This window comes from Gorilla gorilla, chromosome 3 (assembly GCF_029281585.2).
Source record: "Gorilla gorilla gorilla isolate KB3781 chromosome 3, NHGRI_mGorGor1-v2.1_pri, whole genome shotgun sequence".
Taxonomy (NCBI): domain Eukaryota; kingdom Metazoa; phylum Chordata; class Mammalia; order Primates; family Hominidae; genus Gorilla; species Gorilla gorilla.
The window spans coordinates 195,501,983-195,516,005 of NC_073227.2; the positions used below are offsets into that span (position 1 = coordinate 195,501,983).

Here is a 14,023-nt window from a genome sequence, read left to right on the forward strand (position 1 = left end):
GGAATATAGAATAAAGCTTACTCTTGATTTCCTAGAGGTTTTATTTTCTCCTTTTTTCTTTCTAATAAAAGTTCTATTTTGCTCCTGTATCTACCTCCTCTCCATATAATACAGAGGAAGGTGATCTCCCCAAATTTAATGTAGACACTGATTAATTAATTTAATTCTGTCATGGAAATCCCATTCTCCTTGACAGTGGCTGGTTTCAGAGCCAGCAGGTGACCCAGTTTTGGTCAGTGAGACCTGGGAGGCAATCAGCTAGAGATGGGAACAGGATGGATGCTGCTGAGAAATTTTTTGTTGCTCTTAAGAAAACCTGAAGAAATGGTTACATTGCCTGCTTTATATGAATGTCGTAACTTAAACGGACAACCCCTATTTCCTAGTATCCTGAAGATGAAACCAACATAAAGAATGGTCGGTGGGAGGGATGACACAACCCTGGGCCCGATGATATCATTGACCTGTAAGATCAAGCAATCCTCAACTCCGTGTTGTGTGAAATCACATAAATGTTTTATCCAGTTTAAGTGGTGATTGTCAGTTAGCTGGACATCTGGTCTTTAGTAATGTCTATAACTAAATTTTATTAATCACTGCTTACAGCTATCCTTTTGATAGTTCACTGTTTTGCCACTTATATCCATGTGTAGGCACTTTGCCTGTTTTTGTTCAAATCACTACCAAAAAAAAAAAAAGAAAAAAAAAACCTGTGCGATCAAATTGATATTTCAAACCTCACTTTTCCTTTTGGATTTAAGAATTCCTATCCCTTCCAGCTCAGACTTTTAAAAAAGGAAAATTCTTTTTTGACATCTTAATTCCTATTTTTTTCATGCTTTACAATACTGCAAAGAAAACGATACAATAGGTAATGCATCTGAAACGGAGGTTACACATGTATTTACCTTCTTTTTCTCTTAAAAATTTCCTTTTGAAGTTTTCTTTTTTTTACAAGGATTCGGATATACTTCTCCTACCTAACAGTAGCTCTTGAACAAAAAAGGAAATTGGAGGTTCTATTCACTTAAGCCATGTGTCAGTTTGACAGTAAGTAGGCTTAGGGAGAATGAATAAAATCTCCACATGATTTTCTTTAGAAAGGAAAATCAAAACATTGTTTATATAAGAAGAAAAAGATGTAGATGGCTGAAATTAATGAAGCCAGTTAGATTCTGTTAGTTTCTGCAGAAGGCTTCAGCATGTCTGAACAGAATTTCTGTTCATGCGTATTGACACTATGCTTTTATTCTCAGGTATTACAGCTTTGCTGACACCCCACTGTTGTGTTTTCGACATGAACAAGATGAAGCCAGATAGAAAATTTGGGATTTTTTAAGATTTATTTTTAATTTTTTAAAAAAGCAATATTTATCTTTAGGTCTTTGGTGGAGAAAGGCAAGGGATTATTTTTCTCATCCATTATCAGGTTAAGAACTGGGTAATTTTTCAAATGAAAGAGTTCAAAAGATGAATCTACAAGACAGGGTCTAATGCTTTGGCTGTGTAGAAATGATATTTTTCACTTTTCCTCCTTTACTATAACAATGTAGTCCTTATTCTAGATTATATATGCATGTGCGTGTGTGTCTATATATTATATATTTCACCATGTTGGCCAGGCTGGTCTCGAACTCCTGACCTCAACTAATCCGCCCACCTCAGCCTCCCAGAGTGCTGGGATTACAGGCCTGAGCCACCGTGCCTGGCCAGAAAATGTAGATTTTGATGCTCTGGAAGGGAAGTGTAATTTATTGAATAAATTCTATGCAGTGGCACTGTGCTGGATATTCACATAAACTATGGTTTATTTAAGCGTAACAGTCCTTAGAGATACGGAGTTTACCTTCCTCCCTGGGAAGCTCAATATGAGAGAAATAAAATAACAGTTTATAAATTACAGAGTCAAGACTGGATTCTAATTTTGACTCATCCCAAAGAAATGTATTTCCCAGGGCAAATCTTTAGTCAATAAGTGCATTTCAGAAAAAAAAAAAAATGACTAGCAACATTCATTTATTTTGTTTAAATCTTATTTGAATATATTGACCCACTTATACCTAGTGTTCCATTATTGGAATACTAAGCACGTGAGAGTTATTTATATCCTACTGTTCAAGGTCATTGCCAAGGTCTAATTTTTAACTCATGCAAAAATTCAAAATATTGCAACCTCTGGCATAAATGGGTTAAGGAATTCAACATATATTAGTTAAATGTCAAAATTAGACTGTAAGTTCCACATCAGTGGGGATGAACATATTTAAGTTTATAGAAACTAAAGAAAGTTACAAAACTACATGACAGAATTACCATTCCAATCAATATTCAAAGTTAAGTTTACCTCTGCCCAATTGCCAGCATGAGTGTTGATAGTTTTGCAAAGACTCATTCTTTCCTGAACATTTCTTTTTTTTTATTTTATTTTGTTTTTGAGACAGAGTCTCGCTCTGTCGCCCAGGCTGGAGTACAGTGGCGCAATCTCGGCTCACTGCAAGCTCCGCCTCCCGGGTTCACGCCATTCTCCTGCCTCAGCCTCCCGAGTAGCTGGGACTACAGGCGCCCGCCACCACGCCCGGCTAATTTTTTGTATTTTTAGTAGAGACGGGTTTCATCGTGTTAGCCAGGATGGTCTCAATCTCCTGACCTTGTGATCCGCCCGCCTCGGTCTCCCAAAGTGCTGGGATTACAGGCCTGAGCCACAGCTCCTGGCCTGCTGAACATTTCTTCTGTGTTCTGAACAGCTATAAATAATGCTGCTGTTGTTGGCTTCAGACTAAGGAGGAAGTATAAAATAGCCTAATGGAAACCAAAGACTGGGAAAAGGTTTAGTGGGAAGAAGGATGAGATCAGCAAAGTGAAAAGTAAGGAGTAAATTTGATAAGGAGTAAAAGTAGAAGGTCAGATGATACTGTTTGGAAGAACTAATGTATTTGGAAAGCAATGTACTGAGACATAGAAGTGAATACTCTCATGTATGCAAAATATCATATACAGGTAATGGCAGGTGACCCAGTAACTATTAACTAACATCTGTAAGGACACAAGACAATAGTTTTCTGCCTTGAAAGAACTTGTGGTTTACTAGCATGAATAGCATGAATTATGTATATATTAAAATAATTCTAATAAAATTAAAAAACTGGTAAGCCCTATGAAAATGGTATAAATATGTTGTATAATATTTTAGAAGAAGGAGAGATATATGGTAAAGTCCTTTAAGAGGTTACTCTCTGACATGAGCAGTAATACAGAAAAACATGCAAAAGAACAAACATGGAATTGTATAAGACCCAAGGAGGCAAATTAAATCCAGAGCAGAGTTTCAAAAAAGAGTTATATAAACTACACACAAATATTTGCATTACAGTAACAGAGATAATTAAGTTGGAAGTTAAATTATTGGTCAGATTCTACTCTTGCAACGGGTTTAGGTAGGAGGGGAAGTAACATATTTTTAAGTAATACATTGGTAACAAAGGTTCCATGATGTTTTCTCCATGTAAACATATATCATCAGTTCCTGATGTTAAGCTAAAAAGTGGCCTATGTCAGCAGAGTCCCAAGAAAAATAAAGGCTGGATAAATTTCAACGGAGAAGGAACTAGGCCTGTTAGTTGTAACTAAAGGATCACAATAAAATTCCCCTGGTCTTCCAGAATTTCCTATTTGCCCATGATATTGGCACTTTCCAGCTCAGAGCAGGTATTCACACAGGCTACATTAAAGCAAACATGCCCTCTCAGCTGGATGAAGACATCAGTCGAATTCTGTAACTTTGTAATATTTGCCTCAATATTTCCATGTTTCTTTACGTTAGCTGTAATCATTGCACACTGTTTCTGACAGCTGATTTCTCAGAGAAAAGACACAGCAAGTGTCCATTAGGAAGTCACCAAATACAGGAACTATATACTCTATTAATTTTGTCTGTAAAAATATCTGTAGATATTACCGATGAAGCTATTACAAATATCAGTAGTAATGTTAAAGAGAGAAAGCTGTTGTGCAATTTGTGCTTTTTCACTGGGATAGCCTGGTTCAAAGAAAATCTCATCATTTAATGTGGTTTTGGAAAGTGGCATGAGTCTATATTCTTAAAAATCCTTGCAGTTCCCAATTAGCTATATTTTCAAAATTTTTGTTTTATCAGGCTACCAAAAGATGTAATGAAATACAACTCTTAATAAGTCAGGGGTATCCTCCAAAGAGTAAATATAAAATGCATAGTTTTTTTTTTTTTTACCAGCATAAGAAAATTAAAGCTATATAATGCATTTAGGTAAGGAACAGAAAAAGAATAAAAACAAAAAGAAAACAGTAAATATTAAAGTATAAAACGGAAGAGTAAAAATAAAGATAAATGGCTTAAACTCACAAATATTAAAAAGGCAGATGTTCCCAGATGTGTCTAACTACAGATTAAAGGATTCTAAGATCTCACAATAAACCATCAGCAACAACAAATTTAACATAAAAGGTTACTTATATTTTTAAAATAAAGTAATGGAAAAAGGTAGGTGAATGTGAATCCAAAGAAAATGATAGGGTACTAATTTTATATCTGAAAATATAGAATAGATTAAAAAATCACAGACAGCAAATCAGAAGTTTAACTTTAAAAAAAATTTAAAAATCAATAAATTGCAATCATTAGCAACTTATGCTCTGAATATTATAGATTTATAATATATAGAGTCTAAACTTACAGAATTACTAAAAGAGGTAGGCAAACTGACATTTGCCATTTGAGATAAGAATGCCTCTGTTGAGAAACGAACAGATCAAGGACATAAAAGGAAGCCAAGATATAGATGACACCCAAACCAAATAAGAACATTATAAGAAAAGAAAATTAAGGATAGTACAATTTATAAGTACAGAAGCACAAATACTAAATTAGGAATTAAAAAAATTCAATGGTATATTAAACATTCATATACCATAATAATGGAAGATTTAGCCAAGAGATGTAAGTATGATTCACAGACAGAATATCTCATTTCAATACATTTCTACCCTAAAGTAGAAGAAGATCACAGAACTGTCTCAACTCAGGAAAATCAGCTATCAGGTCTCTCCAAACACACGTATGTGTATTTGCAATTAGAATCCCAAAAAGATTTTGAGGGAAGCTTGACAGTTTCAAGTTATTTTCAAATATAATGAAAGAGGTACACTGGAGAAAAAGTTTTAAAAGAACTGCAAGGAGGGTATCCATACTGTAAAATAGAACCTTCTTTCTTAATTAAAAGATTTTAGGTAAAATTCAACATCTTTCCATGTTAAAAAATCCTCAACAACATAGGCATCGAAGTAACATAAAGCAAACATCTTACTGAGTGGGAAAAAGCTGGAAGCATTCGCCTTGAGAGCTGAAACAAGACAAGGATACCCACTCTCACCACTCATATTCAACATAGTACTGGAAATCCAAGCCAGAGCAATCTGGCAAAAGAAAGAAATAAAGGGCATCTAAATAAGAAGAGAGGAAGTCAAACTATCTTTTTTTGCAAACGATATGATTCTATACATAGAAAACACCATAGTCTCTGCCCAAAGGTTCCTAGAACTGATAAACAATTTAAGTTACGTTTCAGGATACATAACCAATGTACAAAAATCAGTAATGTTTCCAAACACCAATAATGTCCAAGCTAAGAGGCAAATCAAGAATGCAATCCCATTTACAACAACCACAAAAAGAATAAAATACCTATGAGTACAGCTGACCAGCAAGGTGAAAGATCTCTACAATGAGAATTGTAAAACACTACTGAAAGGAATCAGAGATGTCATTATTAAATGAAAACACATTCCATGTTCATGGATAGGAAGAATCAATATTGTTAAAATGGCCATACTGCCCAAAGCAATTTACAGATTCAATGCTATTCCTATCAAACTACCATCATAATTTCCACAGAATTAAAAAAAACTATTTTCAAACTCATATGGAATCCAAAAAGAGTCAGAATAGTCAAAGCAATTCTAAATAAAATGAACAAAGCTGGAGGCATCACACTACTCGACTTCAAACTATACAAGGCTACAGTAACCCAAACAGCATGGTACTGGTACAAAAACAGATATGTAGACCAATGGAACAGCATGGAGAAGCCAGAAATAAGGCTGTACACCTACAATCATCTGATCTTTGACAAAATTGACAAAAACGAGCATGGGGAAAGGATGCACTATTCAATAAATTGTGCTGGGATAACCAGGTAGCCATATGCAGAAGATTGAAACTGGACCCCTTCCTTACACCATATATAAAACCTAAAACTATACAAATTCTAGAAGAAAACACAAAACACCCCATTCTGAAGACATGCCATGGCAAAGATCTCATGATGAAGTCTCCAAAAGCAATTGCAACAAAACCAAAAATAGACAGATAGGACCTAATTAAACTAAAGAGCTTCTGCACAGCAAAAGAAACTATCAAAGCAGTAAGCAGATAACTTACAGAACTGGAGAAAATATTTGCAAACTATGGATCTGACAAAGGTCTAATATACAGATTATATAAGGAACTTTAGCAAATCAACAAGCAAAAACCAAACAACCCCATTAAAAAAAGGGCAAAGGACATAAAGAGACTTCTGTGAATACTTCCCAGAAGAGGACAGACACATGGCCAACAAACATAAAACATGCTCAATATCACTAATCATCAGAGAAATGCAAATCAGAACCACAATGAAATACAATTTCACAGCAATCAGAATGGCTATCATTAAAAACTAAAAAATAAATAAATAATGGATGTTGGCTTGGCGAGGTTGCAGAGAAAAGGGAACACTTACATGCTGCTGGTAAGAAAGTAAACTAGTCAGACACCATGGAAAGCATTTTGGAGCTTTTCTCGAAGAACTTACAACAGAACTACCATTCAACCCAGCAACCCCATTACTGGGTACATACCCAAAGGAACATAAATCATTCTACCAAAAAAGACACAGCGCTAATATGGTCATCACAACACTATTCACAATAGCAAAGACAGAATCAACCTAGATGCCCATCAACGGGGGACTGGACAAAGAACATGGGTAGGTATACAGCATGAAACACCACACACCCATAAAAAAGGAAATCATGTTGGTTGCAGCAACATGGATGCAGCTGGAGATCATTATCCTAAGCAAATTAATGCAGGAACAGAAAATCAAATACCTCATGTTCTCACTTACAAACAGGAACAAAACATTAAGCACATATGGATACAAAGGGGAACAACAGTCACCAAGGTCTACTTGAGGATGAAGGGTGGGAGAAGGGTGAGAGTGGGAAAACTATCTATGGGTTGCTATGACCACTATCTGGGTGATGAAATCATCTGTACACCAAACCCCAGTGACACACGATTTACTCAGGTAACAAATCTGCACATGTACACCCTGAACCTAAAATAAAAGTTGAAAAAGAAAAACCAACAAAAATAATTTAAAAATTTAAAAAATTAAAAGAAAACTGTATTTTAGTTATCTGTCAAGTTTAGGGAGCAATTTTGTACTCTTCTCAAGGTAGGACTTACAGATTTGGCTCTTTTGTGAAGAAGTGTCATCCTCATTGCCTCTATCAAGTTATTATAGCAGTTAGGTAATTACTCATCGGCATTTCAATTTAAGTAAAAAATGTATTGACTAAGCACTATCTTCAAGATATTATGTTGATTACTGAGAGAGAAACAAAGAAAAACACAACCCAGTTCTTGTTTTTATGGAGTTTATAATCTACTAGGAGGATATCATGAAGTAGGAGGTCACTCCCTGTACCTTTATACATACACAGTGGCCAAATTGTATTCTACAATTACCTGCCTTGTAAGATTGGTGAGAATGACCTTAGCAAGGTCAGGGAGACCCCAGGCACAGCCTATTTGACATTTAGTTTTAGTTAACGTTTGATTTTTACTAAACTCCAATATCTTATGTCAAGGGTATTTATAGAATGAGGTAACCCACAAACTCATGACTTAATGTATAAAAGAGAAAATTTTATTTCTTAATTCTACCATTTTTAAGAGCTAAGTCATTATCAAACATTATGGAAATCACACACACACACACACACACACGAACCACGAACTTTCAGGATAAAAAGTCCTACTAATTACAAGTTCAATTGTCACTTTAATTTTGTTTTCTGTTACATTCTGGCATTTAATTAAGATTTACTTTTAAATAAATAAGTCAGCGGTTGACCAGCTTTTTCTGTAAAGGGCCAGATTGTAAATATTTTAGTCATTGAATGCCACAGGATCTTTTACAAATATTAAACTTTGCCCCTGTAGCATGAAAATAGCCAATGACAATTCTTAAATGAATGACTGTGGCTGTGTTCCAATAAAACTTTATAGACACTGAAAGTTGAATTTCATATAATCATATTATTCTTCTTTTGAATTTATCAACCATTTAGAAATGTAAAATGGTATTTTTAGCTTGCAGGTCGTACCAAAAGAGTTGGCAGGCTATTTTGGCCTGTGGGTCATAGTCTGCCAGTCTCTGAGTTAAGCAATCACTTATATTTTATTCATGCTACTTTCTAATATTTTAAGATAGACTTACTTTCATAATTAAATGTCTTCCTTTTTATAAAAGAAAATGCTTTTATCCAGCTTTCTGTAACTTCCCTTTTTCAATATTGTAGGTCATTGTTTTGTTTCCTTGACTCCAAGAACCTTTTTTTCTTTATAAACATCATGTTATTAAATAATTATAGACACGAAACATAGCTAAGATAACTCACCAAATTAATTTGCAGAGTTTTTTCCCAGTTTTTCTCATTATTCACTCCAGCATTATTGACCAAAATGTCCAGTCTTCCAAAGTGGTCTACAACTTTTCTAAAAGTGTCTAATTATAAAACAAGATATTAGTGATACATTCTTATTTTCCATGTATACATTTAAATCATGTCCTATGCCATGAGAGGAATTTCAGTTTATTTACCCTCATAGTGAAAGTTACTAAATTCATGGGCTGAGTGTAATTAATTCCTTGTTTCTCAATGTGTGGTTTGTGGACTAGAAGCATCAATCTGGCAGCTTGGTAAGAATGCAGAATTTTGCAGACACCACAGACTAACTGAATAAGAATCTTAACTTTAACATATTCTTACATGATTTGTATGCACATTGAAGTTCTATAAGCAGTAACTTAATGGGGTACATTTTAGAGAACTGAGCTAAGATCCTAAGCTAAGAGCTCGTTGAAGTCAGTTAGGGCAAGCAATGTCTCTTAGTCCCTGAGAAGCTACTGAAGCTCTGTAGCTTAGACTATTGGTAAACATCCTTTTCCATAAGCCATATTAAATTCATAAAGTGTTATGTTAATACAAATATTCTTATGTATTCAGATCTATTATGCATGTTTGGGGGAGTTTTTATATCTTAGTAGAAGTCTACTTTTCATTCAGTTGATTTTATTTGATTACTGAAACTTCAATGTTTACTATTTCCTTCTTCTTTCTCACTATTATTACTACTTCAGATTACTAGGATTACTAGTTTGTATAAAACTATGTTCAAACAGGATAAAGTTGGCATGGATTCTGAGGCCTGAATGTCTTTCATTACACTGTCCAATCACATGTCTATTGTTTCTCAAAGCAGCCTTTGGCATAGTTCTAATTGATTTAAACTGTTTCCCTGGGCCTTTGATCATTCATTCTACTTCTATTATTTTACACTATGGATAAAAATTGTGGTTGTTTTTCTACATGACGGAAATATATTCTCAGGTGTCCAGAACAACATATCAAGTCCTTAAAAAAAGTAGGTCAGCATAAGCTTTATTTTGATTGAAATAAATCCATATAATCATTAACAACCACCAGACATATTGGGGAAGACATGGATTAATCAGTTGCCATATAGATAAATTACTATGCTAGTTGTTTACTAAAAACATTTTCAAGATTTCCTAATATGTACCTTTTACACTCACTGTACGGGAATGGAAGAACAATAAACACAAACTGTTTATTTTTCATGGATTTTTTTTTTTTTTTGAGTCAGAGCCTCATTCTGTCCCCCAGGCTGGAGTGCAGTGGCCTGATCTCAGCTCACTGCAAGCTCCGCCTCCCGGGTTCATGCCATTCTCCTGCCTCAGCCTCCAGAGTAGCTGGGACTACAGGCGCCCGCCACCATGCCCGGCTAATTTTTTGTATTTTTAGTAGAGACGGGGGTTTCACCGTGTTAGCCAGGATGATCTCTGTCAGGCCTCTGAGCCCAAGCTAAGCCATCATATCCCCTGTGACCTGCACATATACATCCAGATGGCCTGCAGTAACTGAAGAATTACAAAAGTAGTGATACTTAAATGGCCTGTTCCTGCCTTAACATGACATTCCACCACAAAAGAAGTGAAAATGGCCGGTCCTTGCCTTAGCTGATGACATTACCTTGTGAAATTCCGTCTCCTGCTCATCCTGGCTCAAAAAACTCCACCACTGAGCACCTTGTGACCCCCACTGCTGCCCACCAGCGAGCAACCCCCCTTTTTCCTTTACCTACCCCAATCTTATAAAATAGCCCCACCCCATCTCCCTTTGCTGACTCTCTTTTCCGACTCAGCCGCCTGCACCCAGGTGAAATAAACAGCCTTGTTGCTCACACAAACCCTGTTTGGTGGTCTCTTCACACAGACGCGAGTGAAAGTCTCGATCTCCTGACCTCGTGATCCGCCCGCCTCAGCCTCCCAAACTGCTGGGATTACAAGCGTGAGCCACTGCACCCGGCCTTTTTTCATGGAATTTTAAAAATGTTTCTTAAAATCTCAAATTGGGTCCAGAAAAGGTCCCCCAGTATTTTTTTTTTCTCCTTCCATTCTGAGTATGTTCTAACTCTTCATAACTCCACAGAAACAACCTTCACCTTTTGGAAAATGAGGGTTTTAAATATGTATGTCTAATTGCCGCTTTAATTTTCTTTCCTCATTCTGTTCTCCACCGTATTCCTTACACTCTGCCCTTACCAATGTATAGTATACCATCTTGTTTTCTGACATCCCATTGAATTCCAGGCTCAAGCAACGTACAGTCTACCTCTTGCTGACATTTATATGCTATGGTACTCTTTGTAATTTACCTAAACTCTCTTGGCTGTGATTTGTTCACTTGGAAAATAAGTTATGTTTAGATTATCTCCAAGAAACTTTTCATCTCATATTTTTATAATTTCCACACTGTCTAAACAATTTTAAAAGTTATAGGCAACATTAAATCCTGAAACTGGAAGAATCAATGTCATGTTTTCTTTAGATGCAAGCAAATGCTCATGTCCAGACAACATGTGGATTTCTCATGACCAACATGCCTTCCCGGGTCACTTATGTGTCTGAGTTTTTTTCCTTCTCCACAATCATTTATCCTTAAGGAATGTGTTTATAGCCAAGGTATTAATTTTAAATACTGAGAAAAAAACAATTGTAGTTAAATGTCATTTATGAAACTATATAAATTGAGAGAGAAATGGCTTTCAGATTGTTTATACTGTTCCTTATTCCATCAGCATGAATGTTGAGATCGGACCTAGCTCTATCCTTGATCCAAAATATCATGTGCAATCAACATAATTGTCCTCTGGTACAAGATGTTCCTCTTGCATTATGTTTACAAATCTGTTCTGCTCATGCTTCTCATCTGTGTTATAGGTCTTTATTAGCATTTTCAGATTTCGGTTATGTAATTTCCTTTACAATTTCTCTTAACTGTGGGTACACCACTTCCTTCTAACACGTCAGTTCATTTTCATTCTCTTACAGAATATTTTAAAATTTTAAAATAAATGTACATTTGATGTCCCTTTAAGAACAGGAGCACTGGAATAAGATTTGCAAAAGTTTTCAGACCCCTTGATTAAAAAGTGCCTTACAATTTACTCAGTCTCTTTGAATAAAACTTTGTGAAATAAAAATATTTTACTTTTCTAGTTTTTCTCCAGAATTTTTGTTTCCTGTAAGTTTATTGGGGCACTCTCAAGTTCTCCAATAGATGTACAAAAAAAAAAAAAAAAAAACAGCTTTATAATCAAAGCTGTTTATTGCGTATGCCAATATTGTCCCTGATACTTCACAAGTAGATTGGTCTATTTGAAGTGAGTAGCCGGAAACAGGAAAGCATTGAGGAAAGGCTGATAGAGATGTTTCTACTACAATTCTAACATTGTATACTTTATTATGATTACTATTATTATTATTTTAAAGTACTGTCTCATTGGGGAAAAAGCCGGAGAAAACATATGGTCAAAAGCATCTAGCACTTCTGTGGTGATGCTCCTTGAACTTGTATTCTGATATGTTTAAACGAAAAACTGCCACATTTGATTGTCATTGGACTCCAGCTTTCTGGGAGAAGTTGTTTGTCAACAGTTCCTTAACCTACTTTTATTTTCCAAGTTTTGTCTGCAATTTCAATCATTTAATAATTACTGCAGCAGCACTGTCTTTGAATACATAAAGGAATTTTGATTACATTAATGCTGCCAAATGACCACAAAAAAAGGATTTCTCCAGCAGTCTTGCCTTTCTTTCGGTTTTACAGCTATTGGGCTGTCAGAAGGAAACGTATCAGTCCAGACTGTCTTTTGGAGCTTCAAGGTAGCTGCTCTCGAGGAGGCAGCGGAGGCGGCACCCAGGGCCCCCTGGCCGGGCTGCCTTCATGTTGTTGCTTGTTGAGAGCACGTTCCCAGTTGACAGATTGATTCCCCTGTCTTACCTCTCAGTTGTTGCTGGTCAGCCACATCGCACTGGATGAAAAGAGTCTTCTGAGGTTCAAATTGCTCATCCAGGGCAGCTTTACACTGCACACCTGCTTCAAGATTCCAATCCACCAGCGCTACCTATAGACAAGAGGAGAGGAATCGCGGGCCTGCGCAGCTCACGAAATAGACGGACAAACAATAAACACACAAGAGGCTCCCCTCCTGGACCTGAAATGTGGCAATTAGGTTTGGGTTCCCTCCCAGCCACTTCTGAGGTGTGCTCACAGCCTCAGCTTCAGCAAATTTTGGAAGTGGCAAAGTGGGCACGCCGGGCGCGGCCTCCCTGTCTCCGCCCGTGCACCTCGGGCGGCGGGGCGAGTCTCGGAGTGTATGGGCAGAGAAATTTCCGCGGCTGGGCGCCGGGCTTACCTTGGCGCCCTTAAGCAGCAGCGCCTCTGCAAAGGCTCTGCCTATGCCCTGAGCCGCGCCGGTCACCAGCGCCACTTTGCCGTTCACGTGCATGGTGCAGCTACTGCTGGGGCGGGCGGTGGGCGAGCTCCGCGTCTCCGCGCGGCCGCGGCTTTTATGTCCCCCCCTGCGCGCGCGCGCGTGCAGCCCGGCGGGGCGCTCCCCTGCCAGTGGGCGGGGAGGAAACTGTCAAGCCAGCGCCCGCCGGGGAACCCACGGCTGTGTCACCTGCCCCCTGAGCGTTCTGGAGCGCCAAGCTTCGCGATCTTTGCCTTCCGGACTCGCAGACCGGCTCAAAGCCTCCCCTCAGCCTCTGGCTCCGTGATTGGCAGGCAGCTGACAGAAGAAAAGTTAAAAGGTTATTTCTGAAGAAGAGTTTCCTTCAGTGCCCTAAAGACCAACTGGATAGAAGGAGAGCGGAGCAGAGGCTTGGAAGCTTGGATTCCTCCTCCTGCACTCCCTCCCGGCCCCGACTCCGGAACCAAACAAGCAAACAATAAAGCAAACTCGTTGCTCTTTTGTCTCAAAGTTTTGTGTGAGTTCCCGTCCCGTAATCAGTGGGGTTGAGGGTGACGGGGAGCAGAAATAACTAATACCATTGTGTTTTCTTAGTTACATTTTGGACAAATTTTTACGGATACTGGAGATGAGAAGTGGACTCTGCTCTGTCCTGAAAACCTGGAATCATAACATTTCATGGCTAGGACTAGAGTCTCCTTGGCGCTGTGTTTCTGATCAGTGTCAACTGTGTGTCATATTGAGATGCCCCCACAAAAACTGTCATCATCAACAGGCCCTCCAGAGCCGCTGGTAGCCTACCAAATTGTTGGCTCAATGGAA

At 37.6% G+C, this 14,023-nt stretch overlaps 1 protein-coding gene across 1 annotated transcript in view; it reads right to left on the minus strand.

The window, feature by feature from the left end:
• The window catches only part of HPGD (15-hydroxyprostaglandin dehydrogenase), a 32,887-nt gene extending 19,230 nt beyond the window's left edge, over positions 1-13,657 (minus strand). Inside the window, exons 1-3 of the mRNA XM_004040646.5 lie at positions 13,145-13,657; positions 12,730-12,853; positions 8,761-8,867 (exon numbers count right to left, since the gene is read on the minus strand). Of these exons, the coding sequence (XP_004040694.1) occupies positions 8,761-8,867; positions 12,730-12,853; positions 13,145-13,237 (324 nt within the window). The 5' untranslated portion in view covers positions 13,238-13,657. The remainder of the gene's footprint in view (positions 1-8,760; positions 8,868-12,729; positions 12,854-13,144) is intronic.
• Positions 13,658-14,023: the final 366 nt, after the last annotated feature.